Source organism: Chenopodium album, chromosome 12 (assembly GCF_948465745.1).
Source record: "Chenopodium album chromosome 12, dcCheAlbu1.1, whole genome shotgun sequence".
NCBI classification, from domain to species: domain Eukaryota; kingdom Viridiplantae; phylum Streptophyta; class Magnoliopsida; order Caryophyllales; family Amaranthaceae; genus Chenopodium; species Chenopodium album.
Window position 1 is genome coordinate 16,195,888 of NC_137845.1, and position 20,202 is coordinate 16,216,089.

Here is a 20,202-nt window from a genome sequence, read left to right on the forward strand (position 1 = left end):
CCGTTTGGTTTGACTTGTAATTATGAGTATGCTTAAATAAACTAACCAAGGACTAAAAGACTTTGCTTAATTAATTACTTAATTAATTTGGCTAATAAATATGGCTAAAATCGAGTCATAGTTCCTTTGAGTTAACCCGAATTTTTATTCCCGTATACTGCACAAGCGTCAACTTGTTTTTTTCATAGCCGAAGTTCTAGGAATAGTTACGAGTCGTACAACCTATGGATCTGTAGCCCCGAGTTTTATCTTTAATTTGGCGTTGGTTTCATTCCAATCAGAGTCGCAGATAAAAAGTTATGACTAAAATACCACAGCCTGTCCAGTTTAATGCATATATGTGAGGTCTTAACTTAGTCTTTGCTTGAATCTAGTCACATAGTCTAGCTACATGGTCATGACACAAATCTTAACATGTCACATACTCTCACTAGTATTAGCACACACTTTGTACATGTCACCATGACCATGTCTTAGGTTCATGCATGAGTCGTCCTTTCCGTCATTTGAATTGGGGGTCCACTCTATTCCTAATTCTTTCATATCTCTCCATCTACATCATCTTTCCATTTTCTACATGCTTTCTCCATATCACAATCTTCATTATTCCAACCTCATTCCATCTATTGCATGTTGAATAGAGTTTAAGTCAAATAATTAACAGTAAATATTCTCAATTTCCTTTCCACTGCACTTGGTCAAGAAGGGAAGGACGATTAATCAAGGACAATACATTCGTTCAAATACTCCTTTTTGATAAACCCATCACTCGAAAAAGAAAAGCTAAGAAGATCATGGCGAGTCAAGAAGAAGTCAATGAGCTTAAGAAGCAAATGGCTAATGTGACTGAGGTGTTGAAGGCTTTAACCCTTCAAATCAATGACCCTGTGAAACAACAACAAATGGAGCTCAGGAAAGAAAGCTTGAGCAAAATATCCAATGACTATAGATTCCAGGGCATTAGCTTACATGCGGTCTCAGTGGACAAGGAGCTTCTTCCGCAGAAGTTCAATGCCAATGACATCCCTAAGTTTAAGCCAACTGACAATCCTTACTTTCACTTAAGGGCCTTTGAAACTGTAATGAACATTAAAGGGATTGATAAGAATATTTTTCACTCTTTGTTCTCGCTATCTCTTGAAACCATTTGTCAACATTGGTTCTTTTCCCTTGACAAAGAGAAAACCTCAACTTGGGATGCCATTGTAAATGCTTTCATTGATAGATATAAGTGTAATATTCAAGTTGAAACAGACCATAGACAACTGGAGATGCTAAAGCAAAAGGAAAATGAAGGGTTCACTTCTTTCTTTAACAAGTGGAAGGAAACTTCTGCCAACATGGTCGAATTCCCTACTGAAAAAGAGTCTGTAAAGATGTTTATCAAGAACCTTCAAGAAAAATATGCAAAGCACTTAAAATACCAACACAACTTGAATACTTTCAAGGCTGTGTATAATATAGGCATTGACATTGAAGATGACCTTCTGAAAGATAATAGTGCGAGAGGAAAGAAGAACGACCATCCTTCTTCTTCCTCTCCCATTAACGAAGTACATGCTACGAATACCTCTAAACCTCGAATCCAAAGGTCGAAAAGAGTGTTCACTCCACTCGGTATGAGTTATGAGGTAGCTTTCGAAAAGCTACACCACAATGGACTGGTCATGCCCATAGGACCTATCAAATACCCAGTTCCAGAAGCTAGGCCACCTAAGTGGGATCCTAATAAACACTGCAAATATCATCAAGGAAAGGGTCACGACATTGAGGAGTGTTGGAAACTCAAAGAAGCTATTCAAGACCTGATCGATGACAATAAAACTTCCGAGATTCTAGCCATCGCAGAATATCAAACATCCTTCGATCCGTCACTCCTTATCACACCTATAGGTGAGCCCATGATTTAGATAGCTTATATAACCTCTATTGATGAAGTGGCCATGATTAAGGAAGATGAAAGAATTTTCTTAGATAATACCGGGGAAAATTTGTCAAGTCTAAAAGAAGACGTTCGAAAACTGCAAGATGTCATTGTCATGCTCTTGAATGTGGTAGAAGGACTAGCAAATCGGATGATGGTTATCGAACAAAATTCTCACCAGGGATTTAATGAAGAACTCAATGCTCCTAAGCCACGGGTAAAATGGACCATTGAAGAATACACACCAATAGGAATGACTTATGATGAAGCTATTGACTACCTTCATGATCAAGGTCTCATTTATCCCGTCGGCCCCGGTCAAGACCCACCACTTGAGAAACGATCTCCCAATTGGAATCCAAACTCTTATTGTAAATATCATAGAGGCCATGGTCATACCACCGAAAAGTGTTTTACCCTCAAGGATCGCATTCAAGACCTCATTGATTCAAATCACCTTAATGTTCCTCTTAGCAACAGGACGGCCAAGAACAGTAACAATAATAACAGTGGCTGGAAAGGAAAGAGGAACGACAATCCTTTTTCTTCCAAAACTACCCACTCAAACAACGTTAATACGTTTAACTTGGATGAGGTCCTTGCCATGAACAAACGAGATCAAAAGAGAACCTTTACACCTATTGGCATAAGTTATGACACAGCATTCGATCGACTTCATGCTAAAGGTCTCATGACTCCCATTGGACCTATTCAAGATCCCGCACCTAAAAAGAGGTTACCTAGTTGGAATCCAGATGCACACTGCAAATACCATCAAGGTAGGGGTCATACTACTGAGAGCTGTTGGAAGCTAAAAGAAGTCATCCAACATCTAAATGACAATAACAAGTTTCCCATACCTCTAAACGACAAGAAGTCCGGGTAATGATAAAGCATAAGACACGAGGCGAGCTTCAGCGACAAGATTTCGTGACCTCTTTTTTTTTTCATTTTCCTTTCCCCAATAAGTCTAGCAATAGGCACCTTTTTCCTTAGATTTTTATTTTGTATGTTTCTTTTCTCCCTTTAATAAAATGAGAATTTATTTCCTTGCATATGATCATTGCATTGCATTGCCCAAAAAAAAAAAAAAAAAAATCCATTTCGAACTAAGCACAAGGTATACCCATGATTAGAGGCACCTCTTGTAGCCATGTTATACCTTTCACCCTTCATATATACAATCTTTTCTTGATAAACCACTTTGAGCCTCACCTAACGATAGGCCTTTCTTTCTTCAACCCACATCTACCTAACCTTGGGATGGGATGGTGTGCAATTTAAGCAATTTTCAAAGAACAAAAGCTTGAGTGATTTTACCTAAAACTAAAAAATTAAAAAAATAAAATAACAATAAAAGTGTACAAAAGGGCAAGTGTTCCAATGTCATTGATATGGACATGTCTTTGATATGAACACGTCTTAGATTGCGTCTCTTATCGAGTGCTCTGTACCGCGCCTAAGAAACATGAATGCCAAGTGAGTGATAGACCACATGATCGGGATTGCCCACAATTATAGAAAAGATTCAAATATGAAAAATGCAAAAGCAAAAAAAAGAGCTAAAAAAAAGAGTTAAAAACCTCAAGCATAATAATACAAGGATCCAAATGCAAGGTTGCACACCTTGGGGGCTTATCTAGGGTCTTGAGCCTTTATCCCTTTCTTCTTCAACCTTTAGCCTAACCACGTTACAACCCTTCAAAAGACCTTTTTGAGGTATACACACTTGTGTGAGGTTCGGCTAGAGCTACGTTCGGCCTGATTCCTAACGGATACGTTGGCAACCTCACATTGGGGTGCGGCCGTAATAAAAATGCATTCATATTTACATTCATAATTAGTCATATCAAGATATTTCCGATGCTCATCCCTTTTCATTTAGAGCTAGACTTGGGGGCTTGATCCTTACATTATTAGCCTTCCCAGCCCAAGAGTCACCACCATTTGACTCTTTTCAACATATTTTTCCACCGTTAGCCCTTGCAGCCTAACTTTAGTGTTACTATCACACACATCACAGATACATGACTAAATAGTCCTTTCCTTAGGAACCTTTTGTCATGAAATCTTAAAGCATACTTTATCATAACAAAATCACTCATCACTCATCATTGCATCACAAAGTACGAAGTGCTTAGCCTCCGTGCCTAAGTTACCCAAATACTTTCATTATTGATTCAACAATTGAGATAGCCTAGGATGAATTAATCCTTGCACCTTGAGAGATAATATCAAACAACATTTGACTAAGCTCATTCAACATGCACCATCAAACACTTGCTTCTTCCTTTTTTGTGTCTTTCTTTTTGGGAGAAAGTCGGTACCCTCCACAAAAAATGACGGAAAATTTTTACTTTTTTGCATTTTTCGAGTCGCACAATCACATTATAATGCACACACAAGTCATGTACATTGAGTCATGTCACCTCGAATTGAGTCTAACACATGTGTCAAAACACATTAAATCACACAAGAGTCACTCACGTGTCAAAACACATTGAGTCAACCTCAAGTCAGTCAATCACCTTAGGTCAACCCTAAGAAAAACACCAGCAAAGCCTTTTGGGCAATCTTTTGATTTTTACAGGATACAACCATTCAGCAAAGCTCTTGTTCGCAGCCAACCGGACGATCTGAACAAACATTCAAGTATCAAAGCTCTTTGTTCAGAGACGCGTGGACATAAAAAGCTCTTTTGCTTAGAGACACGTGGGCATATCATTCAAAGCTCTTTGTTTAAAGACGCGTGGACATTTATTTTCAAGCTCTTTTGCTTAGAGACGCGTTGGCATCCTATTAAAGCTCTTTGTTCAGAGACGCGTGGACATTTTTTTCAAGCTCTTTTGCTTAGAGACGCGTGGGCATCCTATTAAAGCTCTTTGTTCAGAGACGCGTGGACATTTCTTTTCAAGCTCTTTTGCTCAGAGACGCGTGGGCATCCTATTAAAGCTCTTTGTTCAGAGACGCGTGGACATTTTTTTTCAAGCTCTTTTGCTCAGAGACGTGTGGGCATCCTATCAAAGCTCTTTTGTTCAGAGACGCGTGGGCATCCCTCCAAAAGCTCCATTGTTCAGAGACGAGTGAACATTCCCAAAAAAAAAGCTCTTTTGTTCAGAAACGAGTGAACACCAACGGCGACGAAGCACGACCACAACATCAACAACGACAAGATGGCATTCCCTAGCTTGTGGAAGGTCGTCACAGCAACAATGCAGCAACAAATCAGTTACCTCCAGAGACGTGTGCTCGACGGTGCAAGATACGCGTTTCTTAACTATTTTATCTGTTTTAACTAACGCTAGTTTGCAGGTATCGGCGTTACAAGAATGATTTAGGATCGCAGAACGTTCTGAATCATTCTCCGTCCCTATCGCTACTTTGACTTTCGTTTTCAAAACACAAGTTTCTCCAAACTCAATTGAAGTGGAGGCTTCTGTAGACACCCAAAAGTGTCTCCCCAAAACCAAACCCGGTGATGAATAATTTTCACGTCGAATCATAATCGAATGAAGCGAAAGTGTGGAGAGTTATCCGACGATATATTATAAGCTCAATTCCGATGAATAATGAGAAACTAATGGCCAAAATACTAAACTGGGCCCGGTTTGACTTTATGTGCGGCCCAATGATCTAGAGGAGGGCCCATTATGATTTATGGTTCCTAATGCAATTAGGATTGATTATAGTATTTTAGAATTTCTAGAAGGTTCTTTTGAATCCTAATGTGATTAGCATTGATAAATGAGTTTTATGAGTTTTATGTAGAATAAAAGAAGCATTTAAAATGAAATTACAGTTTTACCCCTCGTACACTAAATTTTATCAGAAATAGGAAAACGTGTGGAAAAATTGTCTGCAGCGCTGAACCACAGGCTGTCACCTGGCGACAGGCCTGTCGCGCAGCGACAGAGGCTATTGCGGCGACAACGTCGTGTTTTATTCCTTTTTGAACTCTGATTCTTTTTTATCATATCCGGGCTGATTTTCGTTATAAATAGGGTCCAATCATCTACAATTTACAATCATCATCTCTCTCTCTAAACTTTTTCACAAACAAAATTCCGCATTCACAAGATCTAGACACACCTAGCCAAGTTCGAAGTTGTCTTCGCCTTAGACGTGAAAGGTTTGATATTTCTGAGGGTTTGGTCCCAAATCTTTATTTCAATTATTTAATTTAATTGTTTTGATTTATATTTTCCTTGAAGTTACTAACGTGTGTATTTTGTTATTAGAAAGAGATACGAGGCATCCAAGTAAGTGCTTTAATTGTTTAATTGATCTTATGATATAGAAATCATGTTAAGATTGTTATTTTGGTTCCTAGTATCATGTTAGGATGCTTTCCTTAGTATGATATTTAGGGTGATTTGATTATATCAATTATGATTTCAACGATGCTTCCTATTTTCTTTCTTAATATCATGTTAGTATCATGTTAGGGCTAAAGATTTGATCTTTATTGCTTAGTGACATGCTAGGGTTTGTTATTAATCTTGTTAGTATCATGCCTAGGATCTTGCTATTATTATGCTTTAATTATGATTATTATGATTGTTATAATGATTATGATTATTATTTTTATTATTATTATGTTGCTTGATATATATTGTCATTGTTATTGCTTGATCACGCCTTTTATGCATGTTTAAAGGAAATTTGACTTGTAATCATGCTTAATAAGATAATTAATAATCTTGTTTAGGGTGAATATGATTATAATTCAAGTGATCGCCAATAATATTTTTATCTGTGCATTAAATTCAACCAACATAGATTAAACAGGTTTAGGGTAAACCTATTGATTGCATGTTAGTCAGAAAGCGCACATGAATACGGGAAGAATGAAGTAGAGGCCTATTATTAGGGCAGGTTTAATCTCTTTTAGGTTGAATTTGTACCCTCATCCCCGAACTTCCAGTCTTGGTTCCAGACCTATTGGAGTTGACGATCTTCTGGATCGTTAAGGGGTGTAACTTTCACCCTGTGAACGGTTTACAAGTTCCTAAAACTTGTTGGCGACTCTTTTTCTCTAGCTTCTTTCCCTTTGGACGCCACCATGCTTAAGTGTATGATCACAGTGGGGCTCAAGTGTGGGATGACTTGAAATATTCCCTACAATGTTTTATTTTCAAATATCAAAGAAGTATGAATTTAATAAGCAAGACTTATGTATGTTAAAGAGCTAAAGTTAGAATTATTGAGCATGATTCATGAATTTATTTCTTTCCCATTATAAGTGGCTGGTGACGAGTCAAGAACTTAGTTTATTTATTTACTCACTCATGTAAGTTGAGTTTGAGTCAGTGAAGTTTAGTAGTGCATCTTATGCACTAAGGTAGTATTAGTGCAATTTTGTGCACAAAACTAGGCAAGGAACCTTAAGTAAATAAATAGTATGTGATCACTAATTAATTCAAGAATTAAATGAATGTATGTGTTGATTGTTATTACGTTTATTATTGATTGATTGGTTGGAGTCATCACAAGTTAAATTGGTAAATCACGTAAAATGTAAGAGGATATGCACAAAAACTCTTGGAACGTATACACTTTGTGTATGAACATATGAGGGAGTTATGGGGTTTTATATTTAACCATAGTTTTCTACAGGGCCAGAGATACATGACGCTATACTTTCTTTTATTATTAATGCGTTGGATAGTAGGTGTCAATTGGGGTAGCTCCCTAGCTAATTGGAAGCTCAATATTTAAATGGGCTATTTTCAAGAAAGGAAACTTGTTCGATGCATATAACCCAAAATTATTATTTATTAATTAATATTGTTAGTGTGGGTCAAGGTAAGTTGACTTGTGATTGTTTGAAGAGCATGTTTTAATTTTTTTTTTATTGATGCTAAGATATTCATGTTAGTATGGTGCATACGTACTCAGCTTTTGCTGATTCAGATTTTTATGTTTGTGTTTGACTTTTTTTTGGATTAGCCCTACTATGAACCATTTATATGGTGAGTAGAGAGATTGAAATAAAGAGAAAGTGACAAGTACTTGAAGCATGCAAAACATGAAGAGAATGAGTGCAGAGAGTTACTTGTTATGCTTTCTTAGTTTTATATTTTGACTTGTTGGTTTATTATTCATGGACTAACATTGTTATGTTTTATTTTTAAGTTGATTTTTAAAGGGCCATATTTGAATTGGTTCCAACTTGTGAACATTAAATTTTACTTTCATTTTGAGGTTGTGAACTCAAGTTTTGTTTTGAAAGTTGGTTTTAATTTTTAGACTTCCGTTGTGTGACTTTGAAAAATAGCCTTAGCCGTTATCACGGTGGCGGTAATATTTTGGTTATTTCCTAAAAAGGGTTTTATTTAGAATAAAATGAGTATTTTAAAAAGAGAAAATTTCTAGGGTACTACAAAGTGGTATCTAAGAGCTCTGATTGGATTTTAATTACCACTAAAGGCAAAAACGTTTTTTTTATGTACCTATGTTTTAAAGTTTGGCCAAGTGCTTATTTAATTAAGTTTGAAAGTATTTTATTTAGTGGTCCGATTTTTTTAATAGGGGCTTAAAAGTTTATTTTCTTTTCTAATTGGTCCAATTTTTTTTTAAATACTAAGGGCCGATTTTTTTTTTATTTATTTTATTTTATTTTTACTATAGGTGTCTTGTTTTTTTTTTTTTTTTTAATTATTTCAAGCAACTATTTTTGAAAATAAATTTAAATTTAAAAAAAAAATTATGTGTGCAGGTATGCGAAGGAATTAATGTATGTAACTATGTGTTAATCACTTTTGAAAGCATGTGATGAGATTGGGTAGGAAAGAAAGGGCATATAGGCTAGAATATAATTGTATGTCTTCTTATGTGCATATTTTATTTATGAAAGGTATTCAAGCATGTTGTGTGGTGGTATGTATTTAAGTAAAGCATGATTATATGGATTAATATAAAATTGTATGATTGAACACCATACCAAACTTAAATTTTTGCAAAGAACTGTATATTTGAGTTGGAAAAGAATTGTTTTTTTTTTCTATTGATTCATGACCTAAAATACCTTGCAAAATGTTTGATTTACCTAGTAGATTCACTGACATGGGCACTTTAGCAAAGAAAGACTATGAGCATGTGTGGGATTATATCCACAGGATACTGTTCTTATAGATCTGGTGTTTGGAGAGCGTCATCTTGACCAACCGGACTATGTCTCTGCCATGATTGTTCATTACTTGCCTAACTATCCTCCCTATGAGGCTATTAAGAGTCGCTTTTGTGATTTGCCTATTAGTGTTGCTAACTATACTAAGTATAAGGACTCTAATGGTTAGTGGGGATCAGATTGGAGATACTTATACCGTTACATTGCCCACAAAGAATTTATTTATCTTAACCCTCAGTATGGTGCTTATCCTCCACCTTACCATAACTTTGGTGATCCAACTCGACAACAAAATAGACCTTATTACTCTTAAGAAAACTATGATTCCATGTCTAAGTCGAAACTTGAGCAAACTTATGAGAGTCAAGGTATGCCAATGGAGCACGATAATGAGCTAGGAGACACCTTATGCAGAGTGATTCATAATCCAAATCCTCCAAGCCATCTAGTAATTATTAATGTAGATACTGACGAGTTTGATGAAGACCTTGATGAAGAAATAGATCCTGAGGAAGATGGTGATTGTAGGTGTTGTCCAAAGTGCGCCTACGTAAAGCATGTTGTGAATATGTTTGGCACTCATAAGAAGTGGGAATTAACAAACAATTAGGGACAAAGTAAAGTAGGGAGCAGCTAACAAGTTTTTAAGGAACTTGCACTACTAGAATAAGCTCATTTACCGATGGGAAATACCGATGGCCAATAAAAGCCATCGATAAAAACATAATTTACCGATGGTTTTTTCAAGCCATCGGTATTTCTCAAAATATCGGTGGCCTAACCATCGGTATAATTTTTCCGATGGCTTTTTTCCATCGTTAAATTATTTCTTGTAAAAATAAAATATAATTTTTTTTACCGATGGCTTAAAAAATAACTACCCATGGCTTTTTTCCATCGGTATTTTAACGATGGTTTGTAGCCATCGATATTGTTTTTTTTTTTTAAAAAAAAAACGATCCAGGTATGATATCCGGGTTTGAAGAACATCAAACCCAACCAGCCACTTTAAGCTCTCCCGCCTCTCTTTTTCTCCTTCTCTCTCCCCTCTCCTCTCCTCTCTCTCCTTCCCATCCTCACATCTCTATTTCTCTTTCTCTTTCCTCTTCTCCTCTCTTTCTTCTCTCACATTTCTCCTATCCTTCTCTCTCCTAGCAACGAAATAGGTTTGTTTTTTTTAGAAAAAACAAGTTTGCAAAATAATTATTTGAAGATTATGGTTATGTTTTGGTCAAATTCGACCATAAAAATTCCAGTTCTGAAGTTTTCATGGTCGAATTTGACCATTAGAACTTAAATTAGATGAAAAAATTTGAAGGTATGTTGAATTTCATTGATGTTTCATGGGTTTATTTCATGGGATTATTTCACGTTTTGTGGGTTTTATTATGGTTGTACTTCATTTTTTTTGGATTTTTTTGGGTTGTTTTGTTTAAATTTTCATAGTGTATGTATGTTTAATTTCTTGTGTTTTTTTTTTTACTTCAATTTTCGTGTATGTTTGATTTTTTGTTAATTTTTGTGGTTGATATCACATTGATTTTTACGTGTTGTTTTTGTTAATTTTTTGGCGGTGTTTTGGGTGGTGGAAGGTGCTGAGTGGTTGCAATGGTGGTAGGTTGCTGTTGTTCGAGGTTGTGGTGGTGGTGGTGGTGGTGGTGGTGGTAGGTGGTTGTGGGTTGCGGTATTTCTAGGTTGTGGGTAGTTGTTGTACGGGGTACGGGGGCATGCATGGGCAGTGGGGGTAGGGCAGAGGGTAGGGGTTTTAATTTTTTTTTTTTTAAATTTACTGATGGCTTTGGCCATCGGTAATCAGAAAATATCGATGGCTTTTGACTCGGTAAAAAAAAACCGATGGTTTTTTCCATCGGTATTTTTAAAAATTGCGATGGTTTGTGACCATCGGTAAAACCATCGTTATCACGTTTATTGATGGCTTTTCCATCAGTATTTACAATTTTTTCGATGAAGTGTTATCCGATGGCCAAATACCGATGGCAGCTATCGGTAAACAGAATACCGATGGTTTTTTATATGTTTATCGATGGATTTTTTCCATCGGTATTTGACTCATTTCTAGTAGTGTTGTAAATCGTTCACGGATTATTTTAAGGCAACCACGAAAAAGGGACAACGTTAGGCAACAACGATTGACCCAAGGTTACACCCATCCATAATCCATTAGATTACTAACTTCATATGGTTTGGAACCACGAAAGGAGGATCGGGGATGATGGTACGAAGTGAGTCATGGAGTCACATTCACCCGTATTGGCCTCTACTCAATTCTTATTGTGAAAAGTGATTCATGCGATCTCAAAGACATACAAACAAAGATTCAACTGCTCCAAACTATAATTATGCTAAATTGTTTGAATATTAATGCAACATATAATTCTAAAGTATCGTGACCACTTGATTATACAACAAGATTAAAAAGGAACCTAAATCGGTTGTCCAAATTATCTTATTAAGCGTTGTATTTCAATTACATATTCCCTTTAAACATGCAATATGGTGATTAACAATAAACAATAGAATAAACATCATCATTGGAAGAAATTTAACAATAATAACCCTAATCATGATACTAGCTTAGTAATAAAAAATAAAAATAAGAGTAAATATGTGATTAATTACTCACTTTTCGTGTTTCCTTGAATTGCTACATCATGAATAAATTTTTAGTAATTTCAATAAAAATATAAATCAAATTGAAATAATTAAATTAAATAAGAAATAGAGTTGATTTGGTCCAAACTCTTAGTTAATTCTACCTTTCATGTCTTGGTTTAAGTATAGAACTTCGGGTCAAGTATGGACTCCTTGGAGTGCTTAGGGAAAGTATTATGAGAGAATAGGGAGGCAAGTATTTAGGCTAAATAGGGAGAAGAGAATGATTTTTAGTGTAGCTAGGGAGAAAGAGAATGATTTTTGGTGCCCCGAAACTGAGGAAATCAGGTTCGTATTTATAGAGAAAAAGAGTAGGGTGAAGCTCGGAACCCTATGAATGAAAAACTCTGTAGAAAAAACCCTAATTAAACGCTGCGTCATGGTGTGTGTGCCGTGACACGATGCTGGACACCGTGACACGGTGCACAGCACTGTCACGCGGTGTGCATATCTTTTGATCCGTAACTTGTAATAGGGCATATAATATATCATTGGAAAGCTTATCAAGTCTACTTTCCAACCCAATTAGAATCAGGTCAAAATATTTTGTAAATTTTAATACATGGTCGTTTTAGTGAAAGGGTGTTGGTTTTGGGCCGAGTTTAGGGTTGTGCTCATATCTTCTTCATTTTAAATCGGAATTGGGCTTATGATATATCGTTGGAAAACTTATTGAAAGCCCTATCCAACCAAATAATATTTGCATCAAAACTATAGAGCCACAATATCAGTTTATCTCGACTTTTTATGTGGACAAGAAAAGAGGAAAATAAGTTATGGTTTAGGAAAATGGTTAAGAATTAGGTTGGTTATGCAATGTATTGAATTATATATGGATTTAAGCACTCCAAATATTAAATACTCAACTCGACCAATAATGGTGATGAATGGTTGTTAATCATCGGGTTTGGATTTGGGGAGATATTGTTAAGTGTCAACAATGATGATGATGGTGGCAATGATGGTGATAATGGGAGTGATCCTGAGTATAATCCAAAGAAGTACAAGGAGGTAAAAGACAAAATTGACAATGTCATTATTTGAAGATCTTAGACTAACTTTCCTTAGTGTTTTAAGCATTTATTTCATTCTTTATTTATAGTTACAATTTAATAAAGTGTTGCGCATGACTAATAAGTAGCAAAGCTACATTTGGGCGGGATATTCAAAACATTTCTTTCCATTATTTCAATAAAGTATTAATTATTCTTTTCTTATTCATTTCAATCTTCAACCAAGCCTGTCGAGTGTCATTTATCATTTTTATTTATGTAAATGGTATCAAGGGAAATGACTCAAAAATAATTTTTGTGATGTGCTTACCTAAGTGAAATGGTTGCATGACAACCAATACAATGTGTTCAATTATTAGTAAGAGAAATGAATAGGTTCTTCTACTATAATTCAAAATGACTCCTTATATGCTTGAATTAAAGTAGCTTGGTTGTTGTCTAGTTACAACAAAGTTGTGACCAACCTAATAGTAGTCATTTCTTTATTCAGGAGGACTAGGATGGCAAGGAGAAACAACAATAACAATGAATAGAATGAATTATTAAGGCAACTAATTGTTGTATCTCAACAGTTAGCTCCTTAAAATGATCAAAAATCTAGAATAAAGGAAATTAAGAGTTTGTTATATACACCCAGGTACACGGTGAACCTAAGGGTATTTGTTTGCTCACTTAATGATAAAATGAGAAATAATCATAGAAATGAGCAAACAATACCTTGTATATAACAATCTCTAAAGGAAATTTATTCGTCGTCGATCATTTAGATTACAATGGAGATCCTTAGATGCTCAAATTGTTCATTTTAGAGGAAATATATTTTATTAATGGTTTAAAAAGAATTATTGCCTCCAAATTAAATGTGAAACGCTAAATTTCCCTATATATACATTTTAAAAAGTATGAGAAAACACTTATAAATAGTGTGAGGATAGTTATATTCTTAAAATATTTGTTTACCTATATGCCCCTATTAATATGATGTTTATTGCCTCTAATTAACCTTGTGTAATTTAATGATTTAAGTTTTATAAATAGTGTTTGAACATTTATATAGAGTACCCTGATCTCTAAAATGTAACTATTTTCTTATGCTTATTTAATGATGTTTATTTATTTATTTGATGCTTTGGGTTATTAGTGGGATCTATATTTCTATTATTTGACATCTCCTTCAATTTTGCACCCAAGGAGTATTTGTTTGAGAAATCTTATGAATCTATATTGGAATATACTTGGATAATTGATGAAATAGTTGGTTATGATAAACTATGGAGGTTGAGAATGAAGGAGAGCTAGAGAGATTATTAAGTGCCTTGCTAATTGAATCGTCCATATTTGAGGAAATTGGAGAAAAGCAAGTTAAGGATGAACTATTGAAGAAAGAAGAGATGATAAGGAAGTGTCTAATGAGTTGTTTATTAATTGGGGTGAGTTATGGAGGCGTAACTCTTTTCTTTAAGAGGGGTAGAATGCGATGTAATTTCACGCTTTATATCTTATTTTGCTATTTATTGCTTAATTTTGCATGATTTTACTCATTGTTGCATAATATTATTGTGTTTGCATGCTATTAAAGTGTGTAAACTTTGGCCAAGTACGATTTTTTTTCAGTATAAGTATGACTTTGTTGAGTATATATGTGTTAAGAAGCAAGCAATTTACAGTAATACAAATCAAAAGTTTTTGAATAATTTTGAGAAATTATGGATGTTTGGTTAAGTTTTGAGGACGAAACTTCTTTTAAGAGGGTAGATTGTAATTCCCATGATATTGTAATTATTATAATTTTATTGTATTATTAATTATATGATTATTTTACAATAATTATATAATTTTATAAATATTTTGAAAATAAAAAATTAAGTTTAAGCTATTTAGTCATTACAAGCTATTGTCAATAATCATTCTACATTCTACCCATGCAATTAAGAGCCTAGTCCAAATTACCTCAAGCCCAACTTTACATCTTATTCCTAACCTTTGTACAAATTTTACCCTACACCCTAGTGTAGGGTTTTCTACCTACACCCCTCCGAAGCTACGCCGTTTTATAGTTGTTCCAGTTTTGTTTTGACGGTAAGCTTAGTTATTCCATTATCTTTTTTTTATTTTTTTATTTTTTATTTTTTTTATTTTGTTATAAGTACTTTCCTTTCATATCATTCAAGCTATGTATATGATTTTAATACCTATATTCATTATTCTCTCTCCAACATTTTATCTCTCTTCAATTGATCTTCATGATTTTACTACCTATATTCTCTCTCTTGAGGTTGCCTTTCTCTATCATTCATCTGAGTTCATTTAATTTTTTTAGCTATTTTTTTCTTCTGATTTTGATATTTTGCGTTGTTCATTAAAGGATAATTCTTCCGTTGCCGATTTCGATTGTGATTGTGAAGTTATGTTTCTATCTGGGTATTGGATTTGTAGATTCACTTGTATGTGAGTTATTAAGATCTTAATTTGGTTATTTTTGTTTATCAATTCTTTGTTTTGTTTTTGTATAATGCTCTGTTTATATTTCAATTTTTTATGTCTTCATTTTGTTATTCGATTTATTTTCAGTTGTTTTAAGGAAAAATGGAAACTAATAATCCCACCTTTGGGTTTTCTGCTCAAAACAATCTCTTCTTTTCAAAATCCCAAAATAATCCCACCTTTAACCCTCATATTCTCAAAATGATCCTTTTTACCCATAACCTGTTTAACAGGTTGATTTTTTTTTTTATTTCTTAAATCTCTCCTCCCTAACCTCTTCAATGGCAACTCCACCATTATCACCACCCCTCCATAAACTAGACCACCACTTAATCAACACCACCACACCACTACTTCACCCAACCTCGCCGCCTGGCCCAGCAGACCCCCCTACCACCGCACCACAACACCCAACCTTGCCTCCTGGTCCAGCAGACCTTAACCGCCGCACCACACCACCCTACCTACTACCTGGTCCAGCATACCCCCTACCCAATCCCTAAACCCGACCACCCTCAAATCCCAAAATTTGTTTTGCATTCTCTTTTTCATCCCTAGCTAACCCCCTCACCTAACCCCTGACTACCGCATCACACCACCCAAAGTCAAGGTCTGTTTTACCGTAACCGCCGCCGTTGCAAACAACAACAATTTTCTTAGCTCAAAGTTATTTCGATCTAAATCGAGTGTTGTGAGAATGTGAGTTCATCATCGATTTCAGTGGTTGGAGGTTGTTCGTCTTCGAGAAACGGGGAAATGGGTTAAAGGTTGGGGCTTAGTTCGTCGACGGGAAGAGGTTAGAGATTGGATACGGCGAGGAAGGGAGTGGGGCTGGCAAGGTCGGGGAAGGGCGGCTGGGCTGGCAGGGGGAGGGGAGCTCCGACAGGGGGAGGTACTTGGGGAAGAAGACATGTTTTTATTTTTTTAATTAATCTTATTTTTATTAATTTTTTTTTAAAAAAACCAATCAGAAGGTGACACATGGCAAGTCACCTTCTGAAATAGGTTACCAATTTACAAACCGGTAAAAGGCTTGTTTTGAGCAGAGCAGAAAATAAAGGATTATTAGTTTTCATTTTTCCTTGTTTTAATTTGTGATTATAATATGTTAGCTATATTACGTGTTCGCTTATGGACAATTAAGATTACCTTTTGATTGATCATAAATTTTATTGTTGTTATGGCTTATTATGATGAACATTATTTGGTTGTTGTTACTTGTAATTTAGAGAATTGCGTGAATTTTTTTCATACATTTAATTTACTTTATTATTTGGTTCTTTAGTGATCAAATCTACAATGCTAAATAATCATTTATATTTTTACAATATGCACTTTTGTTATTAATATATTAATTGATTTATACTCATTTTTAAGGTGATAAATGATCATTTGTCTATATAGTTTTTTTTTTTAATAATATTATATGTTAAATTTTTATTTGATCAAATTTATAATGCTAAATAATCATGCACTTTTGTTATTGATATACTAATTGAATCATGTTCATTTTAATTTTAAGTGATAAATGACCAATTGTATATATAGTTTTGTCTTTGCATGATAATATCACATGTTTAAATTTTAAAGTTAAAGTCTTGAGGGTTTAGCTCATGTTTAGGGCGATTAACTATCATGTGCTGATCTTCAATGGCAAGAAAGAAGAAATCATCTCCTAATAATTCATCTATGGCGAATGCGGCTAGACTCGTGGTAAGCAGTAATAACCATATTTCTCCTTCTTTGGGAGGTATTGGTCCAATAACTTTGACTCGAACACTTGGATCAAGATCTGGATTGCATGCTGGATCTAAGATGGTATTATCCCCTTTATTTCATCCTAGTGTTGGATTGGTAACTCGAGAGGATTACAATAAGAATATGCTTGTGGGCAATCGAGCTTTGGGTATTCCAGATATTATCAATGGAAAAGTAACTTCTGGGACTGGAGGAGATACCACAACTCCTGTTGTAGAGGATGAAACCCATAAACTGGATGATATGGGTGAAGTGGTGAAGGAGCATGAAAACCCATTACCTGTGGGAAATACCGGAGGGAATACACCTGCTCAAAGGCGGCTTGACATGAATGGACAAGCTTCAAAGTTGTCCAGTTTCTTTCACAAGTCTCCATTGACTAGCAAAGGGGTTGCACTGTAGTTTGTTGCTCCGATTGTGAAGGAAGGGAAAATGGTTGCTCAGATGCAGAAAGCTAAAATTGATGCTATGAGTAAGAAATGGATGTCCTCTATCATTATGTATATTGTAGGTGATACTCCTACACTTACTGTTGTTAAGAGGTATGTGGCTTCAATCTGGAATCAGGTTCAAACGCCTAATATTTTTCTTCATGATGATGGGTATTTTTTGTTGCATTTTCATTCTATTGAGGATAGAGATGTGATTTTAGCTGGGGGGGGGGGGCCTTATTCTTTTCTTAATAAGCCTGTAATAATTGAACCATGGTCTGCTAGTTTCAATTTCTATGAGGAGATATTAAAGGTTATTCCATTCTAGATTAAACTTCCGATTCTCCCTCTTAATTGTTGGAGTGCTGATTCTTTAAGTAGGATAGCAAGTACACTTAGCGTTCCTTGTTTGCTGATGATTGCACTACTAGGCAGCAGATAGTATCTTTTTCTCGTATTCTTGTGGAAATGGATGTTACTAAGACTTTTCCGGACCATGTTTGGATTGAGGATGAATTAGAGGTGGAATTTAAGCAGGTTATTGTTTATAATTGGAAGCCTTCTTATTGTGCTAAGTGCTCTATGCCAGGGCATGATTTCTCGATTGTTGGTAAACCTGTTTAGAAACCTGCAATTAAACAGACCACCAAGCAAATCTGGGTGCCTAAGAAGCAGCAACAAGGTCAGATTTCAGTTCCTGTCCAAGTAGCTACTCTAGACCATCAGACTCTTGCTGTTACTCAATCTGGAGCGGATGTTGGTTGTCGAGTTTCTACTAAGAAGTCAAAGAACAGGGGGGTACCTTTAAGCACTTCTAATACTTTTGATCAATTGCAAGAGCCGAATATGCAGCAAATAGACATGGGGAATGATTTGCCTTAGGAGGATATTTTGGAGAGTATAACTGATATGGTTCTTTCTAGAGCCAAATCTTGGACCTCTAGATTTTTATCTTATGCTAGAAGACTCCAATTGGTCAAGGTGATTCTACTTAGCTTTAATCCTATTGGTGTCAAATCTTTATTATTCCCAAAAGGCTATTAAAGAAATCCAAAGATATTGCAAACTCTTTTTATGGACTAGTAGCACTGATGCTTAAAAGAAAGCCTTAGTCTTCTGGCAATACCCCAAAGCTGCTGTGTGTAAGCTTTTATGGGCTATTTCATACAAAAAAGATAAGCTTTGGGTAAGGTACGTGGATGCTTATTATGTCAGAGGTGGGAATCTAAGTGAGGTGAATTGTCAGACTATGTCTTGGGCTTTGAGGAAATTTTTAACCGTATAAATCTGATAACCAGTGCTGGTGGCTGGGACAGTTTTATCAAAGGGGCTTCCTTTTCTATTAAGAGTATGTATAAGTTTCTTCATGGCATTCATGGAAAAGTTAGCTGGAGTAGAGTCCTTTGCAATAATCAGGCTTCCCCCCGAAGCTTATTTATTACTTGGCTTGCCATTTGCAACAGACTACCTACTTGGACAGGCTTTCTTCCTAGGGTATCACTTCTGATACTATGTGCAAATTGTGTGGTTCTTGTTCTGAATCTATTGAGCATCTGTTTTTCAAGTGCAATTTTTCTACTTAGATTTGGGCTGTTGTGCTACAGAAGCTGTATTTTCCAGAGAGGGCCTGGTTCCTTTACTTTAGAGCTGCAATGGGCTATCAAATGTGGGAAAATAGACACTGCTAAACACAAGCTCTTTTTGGTATATTTTGCTGAAAGCTTGTCTCCTATTTGGATCCAAAGGAATGAAGTTGTATTTAATTAACATCATATGACTGCTAATGCTCTGATGAAGAATATTTCTTTTAGAGTGGCTTGCAGGTGTAATAAATGGCGTCGTGAGATTCTCATTGTAAAGTGATTTTTTTGGTTTCGCTTTTTTTTTTTGGGTGCTTTGGATGCTAGTTTTTGGTGTAATGTTTTGTTTCCTTGGTGATTAATAAAATTCTTTTAATTGCCAAAAAAGAAATTAAAGTTGAGCATATGCACTTTTGTTATTGAACATTCTATTCATTAATGATTGATCATTTTTTAAACTGTCTATGTTCATTTATGATTGCACATTATTAAATTTATGCAAGTCTGAGTTACTAGGCAAATAATTTAAATAAGCTTTTCAAAATGTATAACAAATATGCTTTTTCTTTTTAGGAATGGTTTTGGAATTCGACTTGGAAAGAGTAAGTGGCGAGCAAATGATTCATTATTGATGAAATAATTTGTTTGTTCTAATGAACGTTATGAAGATGATAAGTGTAGGACTAATAGGTGTTATGAGGGAAGCTTGATATTCAAACTGGTTGTTTAGCTTTTGTACAGTTTCACAATAATCATTTAGGTGTTTGGACATGTACAAGACATGAAATAGTACATTATTATGATTTATAAATGATTCTTGTTGAAAAGAGACATTTATTATGGAGAAATATTTTATTTACTTAAATTAAATAAGGAGTAAAATTTTGAATAAATTTTCAATATAATGTAAAATTAATGCAATTACAATAATATCACCATTCTAAACTATTACAGCGGTTGTATCTTAAACGTAAAAGTGAACATCTTTAACTTCCAAAATATACATATGCGTAGTTTAAAATGAAATACATATAGTAGAATAGAATTATATATCCTCCTTGTTGCACCCTAATCCAATGTATCATCTATGTTTTCTTGAAAATTATAATCTCGATGTAATATATATGTCGCTTCATCTTACTTATTTGGTAATTCTGTAAAATAAGAGATCATTTTTTTAAAAAAAAAAATTATAATTATCCTAAACACA

At 35.0% G+C, this 20,202-nt stretch overlaps 1 protein-coding gene across 2 annotated transcripts; it reads left to right on the forward strand.

Moving 5' to 3' along the window:
* Positions 1-15: 15 nt before the first annotated feature.
* On the forward strand, positions 16-19,822 carry LOC145570420 (uncharacterized). Of its 2 annotated transcripts, none has more exons than XM_081629494.1 (2): positions 16-6,183; positions 19,566-19,822. In XM_081629494.1, the coding sequence occupies exon 1, from the start codon at positions 795-797 to the stop codon at positions 1,908-1,910; it is 1,116 nt and encodes a 371-aa protein (XP_081485620.1). In that variant the 5' UTR covers positions 16-794; the 3' UTR covers positions 1,911-6,183; positions 19,566-19,822. The 2 variants fall into 2 exon arrangements, with proteins under 2 accessions (XP_081485620.1, XP_081485621.1); XM_081629495.1 differs by lacking the exon at positions 19,566-19,822 and adding an exon at positions 7,874-8,810.
* The last annotated feature ends 380 nt before the right edge of the window (positions 19,823-20,202 follow it).

Bases quoted from the DNA above. Each gene is read 5' to 3' on its own strand.
- LOC145570420 (XM_081629494.1), top strand. From the start codon at position 795: ATGGCGAGTCAAGAAGAAGTCAATGAGCTTAAGAAGCAAATGGCTAAT.